General features: G+C 38.0%; 1 protein-coding gene across 1 annotated transcript in view; it reads right to left on the bottom strand.

The window, feature by feature from the left end:
- Positions 1-19,028, bottom strand: part of LOC117232884 (venom dipeptidyl peptidase 4-like) — a 303,571-nt gene that overhangs the window by 63,578 nt on the left and 220,965 nt on the right. Inside the window, 4 exon segments of the mRNA XM_033492619.1 lie at positions 7,553-7,686; positions 7,689-7,747; positions 7,750-7,789; positions 9,254-9,493. Coding sequence (XP_033348510.1) covers positions 7,553-7,686; positions 7,689-7,747; positions 7,750-7,789; positions 9,254-9,493 — 473 coding nt within the window.

Below are 19,028 nucleotides of genomic sequence, written 5' to 3'. Positions count from 1 at the left end.
AATACAATGAAATATTTTGCGAGGATTAAATGTTATTCCTGTTAAATACAAAATATATAAAATTCGCGTGCCAGTTAACGTTTTAACGAGTTTCGTCTTTGAAAAAAATCCCTCGATTCCATTACCACAATACACCACCAATTTTACAAACGCCAACTTCTCCATCCAACTGGAATGATCGAATCGACGCACCATATGCGCCACGATATGTAACACCAAACGCGTAAACGCGCGATTATCTTCGACTCGCCAATTCCTCTCATTATTCGAAAAACAATTACAGAGATCGCCGTGAGTTCCCTCCAACTAATACAAAAAAAAAAAAAAAAAATTACAAAAAGAAAGGCGACGATGAGGTCGTTACAGAGTGACTCCAGTTGGTCGGGTCGCAATTTACCCGGTTGCCATCAGCTTAATTGGAGTCGACGTAACTCCGCGGAAACTCTGGCTGGGCTGGCTAGTGAATTAACACCTCGGAGGATCGCGGACTCCACGATCGCGGGCTCCGCGTTGGACCGGCCATGGAAACTATGCGAGACACGGTGGAGATATCCGCTTGATGTAGCGAAAGATAGAGGCCGCGAAACGGCACGAAAGTAATTTGCAAAGTAAAGGACCAAACTGGTATTGCCGAGCTGGCGCCAAGGGAAGAATTGCGCGTTCGCCAATTTCACCACGCTTTCTAGATGTGGCGGCCTTTTTTCGGATCAATCGTGTCGTGCGTTGCACTTTTGCGCCAACGATTCGTGAACGTTACGGTTCGCTTCCTCGCGGCAGACCTGAAAGTTTCCGAAGAAGCGAAGAAGGGAAAGTGCGACGCATAACGCGATTGATCCTGTTGAACCAAGAGCGACCGCGACATCTGATCAGAAAATCTCTGGAAACTGTACTTCTTCGAAACAGTTAACTTTATGTACCGAGCGTACTTCTCCAGGGGAGATGTAAAAGTTTGAGAAGAAGCGAAGAGGAGAAAGTGCAACGTGCAACATTGACGCAGAAAAATCAAAAGCACGTCGTCCATCGACTACCGTAAATACTGAAAATCTAAAACTTTCTGCTTGGGTTAAGATGTTTTCGAGCGATGGAGGAATTGGCCAAGGAAATGGGAAGTGGGTGAAACGATCCTCGACGATTCGCGTCGACGTTCAAATTTGAACAACGCGTTGTTGAAATGATGTTCGGCATTCGAGTGTCGTTTAACGAGATTCGAATGCGTGCCAACGATGATGAGCTATATGGACGAAGCTCGAGTGCACTCTCGACGTGTGACTAGTGTGTTTCTGATGGTCTAACTTGTTTATGGCACTATCGATCTTTAATGTATTTAGTTAAATGTATTATATATGGATTAGTGTAATCAGAGTGGTACGATGACGATAAATACGTGCATACAGAGTGTTCTAGTAATTACGATACGACCAGTGACAGGTGATATTCCGTGAAAAATTAAATTGGAAATATGGAACATCTTTCTACATGGGATTTTATTTGAAAAATCGATGTTAAATATATTTTGTTTGTTAATTACTGCGACAAATTGTAATATATCAATCAATTAATTAACAAAAGTCTGCGTTGAAAAAGCGCTTGTATATTTTAAATAATTCCAAGGAACTTGAAATCTGTAGTCCACCATTTTGACTGGTTTGATAGTTCAAATGTTGATTAATTAATGAATTTATGTTTTATATAAAAATTTCGTAGAAAAATTAGGTATGTTCAATTTCATGAAACTTTCAAAGATATCTCGATTAATCCACAAAGAATAATTCGTTAGTAAAATAATAGTAGAGAAATAGAATTAAAAGCGTGAAAGATAACAAGTGCCACCGATAAATAAAATTTTACTAAAATTGATAGGTGCATAAGTGGAAGTTCATCAGAATATAGCAAAAAATGGAATACTAAAGTGTGCAAGTTCCACTTAAGGAGCTTCCATATAGTTTCGCTTGTAGTTGGTCTGCCATGTACGGGCTATACTACTGCCGCTTATGGTAACTCGACGTACCTATAAACCGTCTAATTTACTCGGCCAAACTTGTACTTTAACCTACACTTCTGCTAAAGTTTTTTATTAGGAAATTTTGCTTCTTATGATCGCTAACGAACTTAATTATAACGGCACATCGTACAAGTATTTCAATTTCTTTTTTTAATCAATAAAAGTGCAGCCATCGTTCGCTGGTAGAACTCGTACTGTAACTTACACTGCTGCTAAAGTTTTTAATTATTGAATTTTACCTTCGGACGAATTTAATCTTTAACATTGTACAAGCATCGTAATTTCTTTCTTCTCTAACAACCTCGTACAATAAATAATTGGTCGTTGTTGGTAGAAGAAAATTGCAGCGGTGGTCAAGAGATTAAAAGATCTCGCCAAGGCAGCCTAAGAATTCCTCGAGAAGCAGAATACTTTCTAACACAAGATCCCTTTCCTTCTTCTTCAACTTCTTTCCGAGATAACAATCTGCACGAGCAACTCCCAAATTGCTTCTTAATCCAACCAACTACCAACTGTCGCTGTGGTTCTCTCGAAAAACAAATTCCACGAAATTTAGCCAGGGCTTTCCAAACGGCCAGTCACGGTTCTTCCGTTAATTAAACCGGAAAAGAAACTCACAGGGTATAACACACGTAGTTCCGGTTATCCACCGAATATCATCGTTCGTCGCTTTCATCATCATGAAAAAAAAAAAAAAAAGAGAAGAAGAGGAGAAAAATGTCGATCGTTATTTAGGCCAGTCGCATCGTGCACGACTCTGCCTCAGTCCATGAATACCAGCTCGATAATAATTAACCTAAGTGAACTTGCCACGTTAGCTTTTATCCATGAACAGATTCGCTGCAGGCATCGATCAAATTAGATTAAATTAGATAGAAATAAAAGAAGGTTCCCGGTACTTTGATTGATTATTATTATTAGTCGATTATTCGTTGATTTCAGAATTCAATTGGCAAGATGACGACGATTGGAAAGAGAGACGAAAGGATTTAATAATTTTCGAATATAATTGATGTTACCGGGATCTGTAAAAAATCTTGAAGCGCGCGATACGAGTCAGAAACTCTAAATAAGTGGAAACAAGACGAAAGAACGGAAAACAAAGGGAAATTTGAAAATTGTTGTAAAAAAAAGATATGTGAAAATTATATCGGAAATTTTAAACGATTCCAATTAACGTCATTGGAATCCAGATGGAATCTTCGGGCTCGCGATCTACGTTATAAATTCTCTATATAAATTAACAATTATAAATGTCTACTTTCAGAGACGAGTTAATAATTTCTACCTGAAACATTCCATTATTAAATATCCTATGAAATATAGTTCCTTAAATTTCAAAAAAACCGTCCACGTTATGTAGCAACCTGATCATGGTAAAAAAGAAAAAGGTTTAATTTCACTGAAACTGCGTTTGGAATTCTCTTAAAAGGCAGCCTTTCGCCAGCAACGACATTCGCTCGCAATTTCGACGCGACACATTTGCAGGAGCATGCACGAGCAAACAAACGCGTACGTTTTCGCGTAGCAATTAGCGTAATAATCGAGGTTGCATAATTACACGAGTGAAACTAACGCGAGCATTGGATAGCAGCGTATCCGGTGGAAAGTGGGAGTTGAAAAGAGGGGAGGGTAGAGAAGCTTTTGTACGAAACTTCGACCGGCCGTTTGCATCGCCGCTTATTAACCTTTCTCTTTGAAACGTAGCAGAATTAAACGCGATTTTTTCGTTTGCCTATTTTTCTTCCCTTCGGATCTCCCAAAGGCGATTCCCCGGCGTCGCCGATATTGAACACGTTAAGACGCTAAGAGGAAAATCAACTTCTTTCTCCCCTGTGTACCGAGCGTCGAATAAAAATATTGGCTCGTTTAAGCACAATTTTCAAGGTATTACGCGATATTGGCTCAAGGTGAGCCAGGGTCTTGAATAACCATCAATCCTTCATCGCGTACCTATACCGCTTGTAGCACGATGCTTTTCTCGATAGTGTTTCCATCTGGATAATTTTCTAGGTGTGCAGTAGAATTCCATTTACATAGCAAATGAACTTGGCTAATTACCAACTGGCTACGACTAAATAAGGTAGGAGGTTGTTCTATGTTCGAAAGTAAGTCGATCGTGTAGAATAAAATTTGTTCGTTTGAAGTTTCGTTGTACGTGAAGTATATCGGCCGGTGCACGTATTTAATAGATTTTCAAGCTTGTTTTTCCCAGCAACGAAATATCTTATGAACAAACTCTTCTTCTGTTAATTCATATAAAATAACGTTTTTTTTCGATTATTCAATACCGATCGCTTCGCTTACGATCGACAACAGATTCGACTAATATATTCGACAGATTTTCAAACTCCATTTTCCTCGAAAATGAAACGTCGTGTGAAAAAAATGTTGTTTCATACTTTCGACGTGTATTTTCCAATACCATTTACTGTTTACCAATTGAATCGCGATTACTGAGATACCCTGTGTAATTATCGATTGCTCTACTGAAACGAAAATTACTTGGTTCTTATCACAGACAGTTCCCAGTGGATGCCAGTTTCTCGGACGTTAAATCTTTGCAACGATCGGGAAAAGACGTTCGAACGTGGACGTTAAGTACGCCGACTTAGCTACGTGCTTCCATTATTTCTCGATAAAATACGACTAAGAAAGGATATTACGCCAGGGGGACGCGTTATTGGGGATTCCCATGGAATCACGGGCAAACGTCTGCCACAGGCAGCGGCCATCCAAAGAGCGTTATCATTTATCACGTAAACGCACCGTTAGCCATTGATACTGTGTGCACCGGCCACCAATTCAATCTCATTTCCTACAGAACAACCTTGAATGGTATTCATCATCTGTTTAAACGCTATATGTTTGATATTCATGGTGTTCCAGGAAATTAATTTGCTTTGGGAAGATTATTTCTGTATTCAAAGTTTCTGTGTAATTCATGTCCAAAACGATGCCCAATTTATTTCTCTATCGAACGCTCCATTGTTTTCAGAGGATTTTTAATAACGAAGATGAAAAATCGAATTTTCCGCATATCGAGTTTACCCATGAAATTCAATTCATGCCTGAAATAACGACGTATCCATTTTTGTACTCAATATCATGTCGTTTTCATCAATGAATTTAATCAAAAGTTACTTCTTTTTTAGCCAACTACACTCTAGCTGTTTATTTAACAGAAATCCGATATTTCCATAAATTTCGACGAGTTTAACAAAGATTCCGAAATATTTTCCTATCGAACGTAAAAACATTCTAAGAATGTAAGAAGGAATATAGAACAATGCGATAATTTCAGAAAATGGGTCAGTATGGTAAACATCCTGAGTAGAAAAATAACCAAAATTCACAATTTATATATATTTAGATATGTACAATTTTGTGTGCTAAACCAGATTGGCCGCGTAGTAGTGACACACGCATGTGAATATATCTAAGTGTGTGGAAATATGTGTGTGCGCGGCATCTCGAAAAACTGATGAATGTAACTGTTCTATTGGCAATTTGATATGGAAGATGGTGAGACAAAGAGAGTGCTGAGACGCGTGCAAATGTATATCGACGAAGATCCTGGAAATCGTTTATTAAATAAATCTAAAACTATCTTAATATGAATTCTAAGTGTAACCTTAGCGTTCCTTTACTTTTATTTCGACGATTAAGATCCACAATTCTCAACAATATACTCGCTGTATACTAAAAGAAATGTCCGAATTTGATCGAAAAACGAAAGATCGTATAAAAGAATCGTATTCTACGTCTGCGATTAACTTTTTCACGTAGAATCACTCCATTTGCCGATTACGCCGCGATTACTGAGCAGCCAGTGTAATTATCGAACAGCCAAGTCTCTGATGGAAACGAAGTTTCGAAGAAAACCGAAGGGTAGCTTGGAAGGATCGAGGAATTGGAAAGGGCGTGACGAAATCAGAACGTCGGCAAAGTAATTGGATCGGGAAGGTGACTGGTCAAATTTGGTTGCAACTAAAGTGGAACTGGAACGTTCCATTGAGTGGTATTTCGAACGTTCTGCCGTAAGAATCGTCAGCGTAAGTGGATGGGAAAGATTTTCCAGGTTTACAGGAAATCGTCAAGTACCAGTTTCAAGGGTTTGTTTCGTCGATATACATTTAGAGAATCTTCATAGGTTTGGGGAATGTTGAGGAACCGTTTCGATAAGTGCAAGGGTCTCGACTGGTCTTTATCTGAATCTCCAGCCCATTGTGAACGATTGTCACACAATTCAGGATATTTCGAGGGGCAGAATCTATGCTTGGTTCGAGCGTTCGGAAATCTCTCGAAAATGCAAATTTTATGGACCATGGGTAATACTATCTTATTCGAAACTGGCCAGGTTAGATCATACGAAGATAAACCGATAGGCAAAATATATGTGAATGTTCAAATGAATTCCTCGTTGAATTTTCGTAGTGTATTTTCTATTTAGTTTTGTACTTTTTTACGTATTTCTGTGTTATATTACGATGTACAGTTTTATCAGAATTCCTTGCAAAGCGAACTGTTTATTTCGAGGATTTCAGGTTGCCCACGCAGCATGTACAAACTAAACTATCTCTCCTGCTCAAAATGTTAAATCTCACCACAAGAGTTCAATTCCAAATATGCTAATAATCGTAGTACGTAACAACCATTCGAAACAAGTTCGTCAAACTGCGATTAAATAATCTTCATCTCTTCGTGTTGCATTTTGCAACGTCCTAAAAGTTTCTACGACTCTTGGTGCATCTGAATTTACGCGCATACAAATACGAACGCAACGTATTGTGCATATAATTATACTCACGGTAACTCATATAACTTTCGTTTGGAACACCAAACGGGTCGTTTCATTTTATTTGGCACGTTGAAAGGCGAAACGTGAAACAGGTAAAGCACGGCAAACACAATTGCATAAAAATTACATCAACCAGGTACACGTTTTTCCATTCCTCGTTCCCAGTGTTCCTTAGATTTCCTATTTCCGATTTTTACTTTTTCCCAGATGAAATATGGAAAACTTCTTTCTGCAGATTCTCTCACAGATTCCAGTATTCTCTATACAAATTTACGCTCTCGTGATGCGTTGAGAAATTTATTAATTATCGAACGTTTCAGAAATTGTTCAAATAAATCCAATATCCTTCAAGTTAAGGGACGCGTGCAATTTTCAACCAGGCTTTTTCGCTTTGTATTTGAAAGGCGTCATGAAAAAAATTTCAAAAATATCGCTTTTGGAATACGAACCACGCCACTATTTGCGCTTACTGTGTGCACTTTGAAAATTAACTGCCTAGAGCTACGAACCTCCAGTATGACCCAATTTAGCAAATTTTCAACATTTCTACGAAATTACTGGATATTCAATACTGTAAAATACAGGTAAGAGAAGGTCATCGTTCGTTGCAATCAGAAATGGTTGAAATAAAAATAAATAAGGTACAAGATACTAAAAGTCACTGTGATATTTCACGGTTAAGTCTGACCACAAGAGTCCAGTTTCAAATAAGTTAATGATCAAACTGTTCTAAGGAGTCCTGTACTTACAGGTAAGAGTTCTTCTGGTCCCAGGAAACTATCTCCGTGACGACGAACCGGCCGGAAGTTAGAGCGAAGCTCCTCGTCTTGCCAGAGGAAACGTTGGTAATTGCGACTGCATGCCTCCAGTAACTTGCATCGTGTGTTGCTTCTGTGGCAGAATCGTAAGGAACGAATCGCCATCATCGGTGAACATCGGTGGTCGAACTGCTCGACCCATCCATGCCTCTCCGAGTGCTTCAGCGCCTGAAAGATGAATATTTCATCCCGTTTCCCATCCATTCCTCCTCTTCCCGTGAAAACGGTCGCGAAAAATTGCGCATCGTTCAATTCCACAGTATCCTCTTTCCATGCATCGTCGAGGTACTCTACCATTGATGAGCGAATCCAGAGGATTATTTTGCGATTTTAGACATTCACGGTGACTTGTGGGAGAGAAATCGAAAGGCGAAAGCGGTTTAACCCATCCCACGACACGATTTCTACGAATCGTGGAAGATATTCTTTAGGTATCCGAAGGATTTCGAAATTCTCACGATGACGACTGTAGGCCAAATCTTTTGCTTCGTCCCGAAACTTTTCTATTTCATTTCGCGCAATATTTGCACGATATTTTCTACGATATTTATTCTATGCCATCTTCTTTTCTCGGCTGCAAAATATAGTCTGGCGACGCATACGGTGCGTCGTTGATAGCAAACGAGTTACAGGAAATGGATTGGAAAATTTGTACGAAGAGGATTTTCTAAGAAAACGAAATTTTTTTTATTTTAAATCCGAGTGAGAAATTATTGGCATGAAATTCGTCTGAACCGATCGAAAGTAATGATTACGTGGCGATAAAACTAAGAAAACAACGAAAAATAATAATTGCTTGTAATTGAGATTGCTAATAAAGATTACTAATAATAGAAATTACCAGGAGGATAAAAACGTTACAGGTAACCTTCAGTCGAACTCATTGTCGCTAAACTTGCTCGTGAAACAGTAAACGAAATAACACCCTCTTGACCAAGTTGAGCTTCCTCCGAAACTTCGTGAATTAAACGAATCGCGATACTTCCAACAGCAGCGCCAATCTAATTAAACCGAGAAAGTTGGTCTTTTACGGACGATAAAACCGTCGTGAAATTTTAAAGGAAAACCACGCGACGGATCGCCAATTCTTATTCATCTTGTTGGCGTCGTCAGCTTGGACTAGCAAAAAATCGGCAAACCTGACAGTCTTATCGGAATTGTGTCTTCTTGCGAAAAAAAAGAAATTAATTGAATTACAGTGGCGTGCGAAAGTTTTCAAATATTGCAAAAGTGGTATTTAAAAGAATTTTAAACCATATTATATAACTATGTAATAGCGCTTGTGCATTATATTTCCTTTTACTTATCATACTACTTTTACGCGTTATTATTTAAAATTCTTTCAGATACCGTTTTTCGAATATAAACATTCATTTGGTCGAACGATTTTGCACACTACTGAAGAAAAACTCGTTGAAATTTGAGTGTCAACTATCCCTTCGTAGAAGTTAAGTTAGAACTCCAATACATTTGACTTGTTTAAGTGTCGCACACCACGTAGTATATCCAATGCGAAGTATAGTAGTAGATTCATAATAAAATAATTGGGAAATAAAAGCAATAAAAATAATTTTTATATATGATAAATAATCTCAATTATTATGAAATATCTGTATAATATCGTATACGTACGGTGGTGCAATTTGGCAGTGAATCGTGTACGGAACAGAAACGGAAGTACGCCTCGTTCTGCACCCTGTTCATCCAGGTCGCGTACACGAGATTGTCCGTAGGAAAAGCAACGGCAGATAGAATCCGTTCCTCGGAGGCTAACTCGTCCGGATGTTCGATTTCAGTTAAGCTCACGTTACCTTGGACCACCTTTTCTAAGTCGACGTAAAACAGCTTCACCGTGGGATTGGTCGTGCCACTCTGAAACAATAAAATTACTGGTCAACCTGCAGTCAATCCTCATTTTCTTCTATCAAATAACAACGTTCGACAATCGTAAGTTGCTCGTTCTTATCTTTCTATAGAAATTATACAATTTTATAAAATCTAGTATTTTACAAACAATAAACAGTAAAAGTCGGAAGTAAATTTTAAAGATAAGTTACAGACAAACTATTCCTTTCAAATTATAGAAATTCCGAGCAACGCGACAATTGTCCTTTACTTTCGAACTTTGAAGTCGATTAGCGGAAACGTCGCTGAAACGCGAATGGACGTTGCGTTTTTTGGTATTTTCATTGGAGAAGAATTTCGGTAAACTTGGCAGCTCGATTCTCTTCAAATTCCGTGAAAGCATGTGTATGATTTTAATAAAATTAAGTCGCGTCCATTGCGTCGCCGTGCGCTTATCGTCCGGATTATTGGAATTCCGTCGCGTCGAACGTAAAAGACGCATTCGCCATCGAACTGATAAAACTTCCATCGCGATTAAAACGCGACAACTATGCCAGCCATCCGAATATTGAAGCCTCGCGCAAAAATCGTAGATTATATATTAAGCAACGTAGTCCTGTACAATCTTATTCAACGAACATGTACTAGCGAATTTCTAAACGCTTCTATCGTTCTCTTCGCTCGGAAATGTCGCGAGGCTTCCGTGCAATACGATTTTATTGCTGTTAGAAAACGAACGTAGGATGAAACAGAAAAGAGTGTACGTTCTGATGCGCGGATATTAAGAACGAATGACATAAATCCCAGCGTTTTCCTATTCGACGCACGAAAACGAGAATTTAATCAGAATGTCATATCAAAATTGAATTATTCCGTCTGTAATTAGCTTCCGTGAAAATTCAAGCGGGATTAAAATTCGAGGGGTAGTTAAAGCCTGGAGAAGCGTTTGATCGATTGCCGCCACTTTTTCCTTGGGTAATCGAGCAGTCGCCGTGGCAAATGATGTATGTACACAAGTGGCCGAGAAATAAAAAAAAGAGAATTATTTTTTAGTAGGGGACGACATACGCTTCCGGTGAAATGTTTGGAGCAGCCTTTGAATTTTAGATGATACGAATATTTCGTGTATCTTTAGGAGAAATAAGAATATTATCGTTACGAGTGTCGTTTATAAGTATAATTAATTACAGTGGCAACGTTATAAAATAGCAATATCATTAGTAAAATATTTATTTATATATGCAAGTCATTATTTCTTTCGAAATACTAACGTGCTCTAAACTTTTGAGCGCAAGTGAAATAAAACTTTTATGCGCTGTCCGTGATCTCTTAATAGTGGAGCTTCTACAGTTGGCTCCTATGGTGATATTTAAGCTGTTAAAATCTGAATTTAATCAACAAATTGTTTACGAGCCACTGGCAAATTATTTGTATCGTTGCAGCGAATTTTTTCGTCACTTAAATTATGCTCTAGTAGATTTAAGATTTCAGAGTTAATAAAATTCGACGTAGAAATTAATCTATACGAAACTAAATTAAAACTACGATTAATTAAGACCTCAGTAGACGAACAGATATGCTTGTTAGAAATATCTCTGAAAGGGAAATATTTCAACGAAAATATTTCAATGAAGAGCGTTCATTGTTCGATCTGTGATTTCATAAAATTTTTTCGGACAATGTTGTGACATGTGAGAGTCTTGCGAGGTCGTTCTGTTCAGGACGCAATTAAAAATTCACGAAATATTTTCAAATGGTTCCGAAACGATGGCAAACAACGAAATTAAATAACGTATTTATTAAAATTTCGCTGCGCACCCGGGCATAAAATTTCCAAAATGCTGCATGTTTATGCACGACCGATTGAAATGAAATCGTGTTTCATATTCTGCGAGTGACTTTGTAAAACGCGATAAAAAATCGATGATAACATCGAAGTAACAATTTTCCACCAATTCGGATGGTGGAAAACAACCAAGAGAATAATCGTCCAACAAAGAGAACAAAGGTTGAATTTATTCAAAGTACAATACTTGACGAGACAAATTTTTACTCGAATTCCATCTTTGATCAGATTTTCTTGATTAAATAAAAAAAAGAAAAAAACTAAAAATGAGTTTGCATAAGATTCGCTGACAAGTCACGCTTTTCTGTCACGTGCTTATTTATTCTAACGCATTTTTTGTAGCTTAATAAAACAATAACCCACTTCATTTAACGAGTTAACTAACAATATGAACGTCCCATTTTCCCATTGCGCGATGAGAACAAATAGGGAACGAATGACCAAGAAGAAAAAAGAAAAATAAATAGAAGGTGAAAGGGGAAGAGAAAAGCAAAGAATTTGGTTTATAAATGGCCAGGTGAACGATATTTTTCTAGAAAACGGGCCATACCGTGGTTTACCGCAAATCAACAAGACTATGGCACCGAAGGGTTGAAAAATGCATAGGGAACGACGGCCGAAATAAAAGAGGGAAGAAATATGTTCGAGACTCCCGAGCGGAAAAAACAGAAAGGAGAGGATACTTTAGATTGGGCGGCGTTTGAGAACGAGGAACGAAAAAGGTAGATGGAACGTAGAAAAAAGGGGTGGCTGAAAGCAAAAATCAGAGGAGCAATTGGGTAGGAAACGAGTCAATGCGCCTGAAATTTATTATGGGGAAATCGGTGAGCATTGTTCGAAATATATAGCCGTGTAGAACTGTGGAATTACTGACGCTTCCAGCGATTATTATGCCGCATTCTCGCATTCTAAAATTCATCGATATAATCTATTGTTCGATACTCCACTTTTTCATATTGAATTTATCAGGCAGGATAAGTTTTGATTGACACCGAAGAACGACTTTTAACATCAGGATCAACACTTTTGCTAAAATCGGATTAAAGAAAATCGGCAAACGAATTCGTAATATAATAAATTCCATACATTTCATATAAATCAACTTGCAACAGCGTATTCACAAATAAAGCTGGCGCAAATATCGATTTATCTGTACCTTAATCAAACAAAAAACCATCCCATTATTTTTTACTTTCATTGTCGATATAATTTATAGATACCAACTTGCTTAAACAAAAACCTAGTCCACTATTATCATTCCATATTTTTCTTACAATTTCTGTTACAACTTTCACTAAAACATTTACGCCTCTCTATTTATACAACATATTTTCCTCTATTTTCACGGAACCTACACTACGGAAAAAAGTGGAGAGAACATACGGCGTATTTAAAAAAGAAGCGAAGCGAAATTTCATAAATTTTATTTCCCATGCACGTGGCAACGCTTCGAATAAACGTGGAACTACAATTTGATATTTACTTTACCGCGTCTTAACATTCCAACCGCTTTCATTTCGCTTTTGTAGAAGGCTCGAAGGCAAGAATACTCACGAGCAAACAAGGTACTCAGCCTTTCCATGATACTCGAGAACAAAGGCCCTTGCTGCAACATTCAATGAAACAAAGAAAAATGCAGCCGGTGCGGTGAAACGAAACGCGCCCGAATGATCAACACCGACGAATACGATTAGAACTGACGAGATGACAATGACCATTTTCACCAATCATTGCGCAATCTTTTGTAATCTTAAATGGACTCTTTGTTCTGCGGACTTGAGATTCGTGACGAGTATCAAAGTAGCTTTCACTTTGTCCGGCGGAAAATGAGTTTTCGCGGACACGTACTTGGAAAAAAGCGAGAACGCACCGAAGATGTTGGTCGAACGACCACCGAGAATCCTCGCCGTCCCCATTTTTTCCCCCGTCAAGAGCTTTTTCCCCGTTTTACTTGCGTAGTTGCTTTTTCTCCTTCCCGGCTCTGTTATTTGGTTTTGTTACAGTTTTTCTTACCACTGGATTTCTGGGTTTGTTAGTATGCATGCCGGAACGCCTGTTACCTCTTCACGTCAGAATTTCGTCGTTTCATCCTCCGGTATTGATCGAATCCGTGGAACATTGTTCAGGTCATTTAAACTCGGTTTATCCTCCGAGAGGAGCGAAATTCCGTCGATAAAAATTTGTATAAGTTTACCTCTTTGAAAATCGAGGTAATTATTTCTGAATTACGGAGACTTGTTTCGCTCCTTGGATTATCAAAACGTTCTGTATAATACGAACATGAAAATTTTCCACGGTGAGTGTCCAAATTTTAGGTTGTCCCAGAGGTTTCTTTTGTTTTACAAGGAAATAATAGACGCATAACGTCTTTTCTTTCATATTAATTTATAGAATTATGTATGACCATAGGAATAGAAATAGAACAAAATGGATCATAGAAAATTCGATGGAATAATATAAAACGAAAGATGTGCGTCCTCGGTGTACATTAACATTTAATCGGTGTACTCTTACACTCTTTGCATCTAACTAATCGTTCCCTTCTTCTCAACTATGTCAAAAGATTCATCACGACTGTCGCGTATTATCTTCGCATATACCAATAAAGTTACTGACGTTCACTTAATTGCATTTTAATTCTCTTTATTTACATGGCTGAACTTCAAACTTAGCTTGCAAACGATCGCTTCTCGGATCGTATCGAATGAAAAGTTGATAGCGTAGTTTGTCTCTTGCCAAACAAAGCTTAAATACACGATCCGTCCCTTGTCTGAATTGCAAAGGATCCACGAGTACTAGGCGCAAGGAAGCAACCCCATTAAAGAGGGACGACGTTATTCATCGTTCAGGTAAACTTGCAGCAGCTTCCTCACCGGGCAATATTTGCTGTTGTCCATCACCGGCATCAATCCTGCTTTCTAAAAACCCATTAAAAATTACACAGGCGCTAGCTTCTGCCCTCTTCGACCGTATGCTGGTTCCCTTTCATCTCTTTCACCGTCAACTCCGACCGAGCCTCTGCTGTAGCAGAATTTCGAAGATCTCCGAGAATTCTTCAGACTTCAAGGTAAAATTTACGCTGCGAAAATCGCGCGGAGATCCTCGTATTCGACTTGCGGATCTCTTCGAAATCTTCGATTCCTTCTGTGCGATGCCAGAAACGGTCTGGCAGAAGGGAGGAACAATTTTTCTCAATCTTCGCTAAATGGATCTTTTTTTTTTTTTTTATCAGGATACGTGTGTGGAATAGTTGCATTTCCATTCATATCTTTCTGTCACTACTTTTATAGTCTAAGTTTGATAAAGTTCCGAGAAATTGGACTGCATAGAAGAATGTTCCAAACTATTTCTTTGAAAGCAAGGAAATTTTCCTTCGCGCCTTTGATTTTTGTAGCAAGCTTCTGAGAAACATTTGAGGCTGGCGATTTTAAAGAAAATAAGAGCTCAAGTTGCACAGAATAAGATGAGATACATATGATACGATCCCACCATTTATACAGCTTCGACATTAGTGTTAAACATCAAGTAATACTTTTTTTGTTATAAAATATTTTGTTCACTCGTAATAAATTTTAAGAAAAGAAACAACGTGTACAGTTATGGAAGAGAACAATTCACTGCACCACACAATTCGCCAACCTTAATCACAGCAGTGTAGACAACTTACTACTGCGTTTTGATTTGTATAAATTTTTGTTTTCACTTATTTACGCATTTACCTTTGGCGCATAGCATTGTCAAGCGAATAAACAAAATTCTAAAAATTAAACTGTCTGACTACGAGTAACTTCAACTTTTCGAGGTGTGTTAAAACATATCCCACTATTCATAAAGAGCTAAGCAAAAAATGGGACTGTTTTTAATGAACTAATGAATATATATATTTCCCGAAGAATTAAAAATTCTACATAAAGTTGAAGAAGGATCATCGAATTTAATAATTACACAAAAAAAAAAAAAATCGAAGGCAACGATGCAAAATTCCAGAAAATTTCAAGCAGTTACGCTTACTAATAAAAGTAGAGTACAATAGAAGAGATCAAGTGAAGCTACTCAGACTGCTAATTGGACACAGAAGACTAACGCACAAATTTCTATTACAACGAGAAGCTGCTCTGTGTTGCGAACCCTGCGACCTACCGCTCACAGTACACCAAGCGATACTAAATTACACAAAATTAAACGAATCACGTAACAGAGTCAGAATCCCCAAGCAACTCAAGGAAGTATGTTCAGTTTGAAGCAAAGTAGAGGAAATCTCTCGAAATTCAACAAATCGACGTTACACAACATTGCGTTGCTTACGTTAAAGTACGTACATTACTGAAACATCTACTTACTAATTAATCGAGTTCAAGTGTGTTAAATTTCTTATCAACAGTCATAGTACTATTATACGACTACAAAAATTTCATGCTACGAGTACGAGCTGTATAGAAACCGATAAAAAAATTTCGTTGGAAAATGAATTCCTTAGAAGACTGTGTGTCGATACTTTTTCGTAGACGCTTTTTACTCGAAAATGAAAACCATTCGCCAAGTTTTTCCAGGGAGTACTTGGCTTATGGAGTTTCCAGGGGTAATTGATACATAGTAAACGGTGGCGACTGACGGCCACATTTCGCAAGTATGCTTGGCCACGTACATATTTCATACTCATCCGTCACGGAGATTAAGTGGCTGCCAACACGTGGTTACCCTCGGCAACGAAGCAATTTTCAAACCAACCACCTCTCTCTTTCTCTCTCTCTTTCTCTGTGTAACTTAATAACAATCTTTAACTACCTCGTGGAAGACCAAAGAAAGTTAAAGAAGCTTTTTATAAACCGAAAAGACAAATGAATCAGCCTGATGGAAAATCCTTAGGGAAAGAGTAACACCTCGAAGGCGTTGTATGCAACATGGTTACACAGGTCGGTGAGCTTTAACGATGAAACGGAACAGTGTTGTTAACCACGCTACGATTGCGCGAATTAAATTGCGTAAGTTGAAGTTGCCTAGAAAACCGGACTCGTTAGAAGTTGCAATGAAAAGCCACTGGAGTTAACGGTAGGCTGTATGTAATTTTATTGCTGCGTAATTTTTGTTCGGGACTCGTCCCTTTTTGTAATTGGGACATTCAAAATGGGACGTTCGATGGAGGACACTGTAAATTTGACGAGTCGATAGAAAATTGTCGAACCTCGTTTGGAGGTTCAATATCGTAATAAATATGTCGTCATTTATATATAAGATCACGAGTTATCAGATACAATAGAACGCACACTCGTCGGATAGCAAATACTAACAAGCTTGAAAAAATGAAAAAAGAATGATTCTGCGAGAAAATTTGCGCTTCATGGTATTCCTTTTTTCAGGCCATTCAAACTGTATCATAAAAGCTTTTCATTTCACGAGAAGCAAGGTTATTTAGATGGTCTCTTTCGTCTCGTTCGGGCAGCCTGTCTGTAACAAAGTTAACTTAAAGTATCGTCACGTTGCACGAAATCCTAGCCCAGCTAATTGTCCTCCTCTAATTTATTATTAATTAATTTCCGTAACAATGTGAATCGACTACAATGCCTGTACAAAGTCAGCAGGTGTTCTAATACTTATGAACGAGTTGTACCTAACTTACTGGACCTGGTTGTCATTTAAACGACGCGTCCACGAGAAACCGGTGGTCCTCTGGTAGTTTGTTAACGAAACGAACCAGCGACCAGAGAAAGGGAGAGAAAAAAAGAACGTTTCAACTCGAAGCATTAAATAGACACGCAGCTTTCAGTTAGCTCGCGGAGTTTCGCAGAAAAGACAAAAATTAGAGCGACCTTCCTCGCTCTCTCTCTCTCTCTCTCTCCCTTTTTCTCTCTTTGTTTTCCTTCAACCGGTAAAATAGCCGGGGAAACTGGCAACACGAGCGGATGATATTAATTCCCTGGTGTTTTGTTTCGGTTGCTTGGACCCTTATTTTAACCCATGGAGGAACATGCACGTGGACGAAATATCCAGCGGATTCAAAGTTTTTCCGATGTAATCTCGCGGTGGGTATGCGTAACTCGCACGGACGATATCAATCTCCTTTTTTGTTGCTGTTTCGAGAAACGCCAGTACCCAGATATGCTTCTGTGTCAGTTGGTCTTTTAATATGTGCGCGGAGTTTTGGTAAAAAAAAGCCAAGGGCAACATCATCGAAAATTGTTCGATTTGTAGTACGAGCTAGATTCAGGTAGGTCTGAACGTGAAAAAAATTTCCAAGAAAGAGAATATCAGAACAAATAGAAATACTCTAGAGCGAACAGATATCTTTAATGATTTTTAATCCTTCGACTGCTGTTGGTGTCCATAAACGCTGAAATATAAAATTCAGCGCGTTTCGTGAGTAGCTGCACCTTTCGTGAGTAGCTGCACCTTTATTTCTTTTTTTTTTTTTTTTAGCATAGATATGTCTGGATCGCTTGATGCGACGTTTCCCAATATGATAAACCGTTCTTTTTAATTTGGAGACTAAATTGAAAAGAAATTAATTCAATTCATATATTACTTCCAGCATTTTTCTGAAAAAAGCTAGTAGACGCTGTTTAAACCGACTGAATATTAACGGTACTGTCAGAAACTGTAAAATAATGACCATAATATATCTGGAATAACAAGCTGAATACTTTATATCCGTGCCTAGATTTCCAAAAGAAATAACGTTCAAATTTCTAGCAATTTCATATTCCATATTTCTTTCAGAAAGAAATAACGTTTACGCTGTGACAAAAAGATGATCTGAAGCACAGAACAAAAATTTTATTTCATGGAGGTTGGACTATAATAAAACAGTTAAATTTTGCTTCAACGTTACGTTTAAATTCACATAGTATGGAAAATTCTAATCCAATCATTTCTAATCCATTCACCAAATTTCAACTTTATCGCGATTCTATTTAAAACGTCAGTACCTTGAATTCCTTCCACATTTCATCCTCTCTTAACTTCTATAAAGCTTTCTGCTTGAAATAACCGGAAAAGGAGCGAAAGCTGACCGAAGACACGTACGCATATTCGTTGCACGCTCGCTTTTCGCTTTGTGCACGCGTCAAATTATTTTCTAAAATTCGATGTAGTCTCTAGAAAGCACAAAAGCTACGCGTCTTCAAGCGTCAACCCAGCTAGCGTAGTTTTCGTATAGCTCCGCGATAGCGTGAAACATCAAACAGAATGCGAGACAGGCCGCAACAAGATTCTTCCTTTGGTTAAATTTTCTTTCGGGTCACACAAAATTTCTGACTTGAAAATTGATGACGTAACTTTGCGTTAAGCTCGGATTACGTTCAATATTATTGTTATTAATATTAGTGTCCGTAATGTTGAATAACATCATATTCAAAGAATATGTCGTTTATGGATAAACATGCTCGAATTATAATTACAGAAATAATATCATGACGAAGTGTACTTTTAATTTCTTCGCTACGTCAGACGTATCAAATTCATACATTATTACGACCTCTATGAGTATGCACATTTTTTTCACTTCTTCCTTGGATTTTTATTATCATCATAATGTAATTGACTGTTTAAAGGGAAACTCTCGGAAACTCTGATAGAAATTCCTTTCCTGTTATACGAAATAAGTAGATAAATAAAAGATTCTGTAGACGTAAGGTGTAGGTTCAAACCATCCTGTAATTTTGATTCCTCTGCGTCAACAGGATATTATATCGCATCGCTATGCAGTGATTTCTACTACAA

Source organism: Bombus vosnesenskii, unplaced genomic scaffold (genome assembly GCF_011952255.1).
Source record: "Bombus vosnesenskii isolate JDL3184/JDL3185 unplaced genomic scaffold, Bvos_JDL3184-5_v1.1 scf7180000013293, whole genome shotgun sequence".
Lineage (NCBI taxonomy): Eukaryota > Metazoa > Arthropoda > Insecta > Hymenoptera > Apidae > Bombus > Bombus vosnesenskii.
Note: the sequence above shows the minus strand (reverse complement) of the source record. Positions and strands in the feature narration are given on the sequence as shown.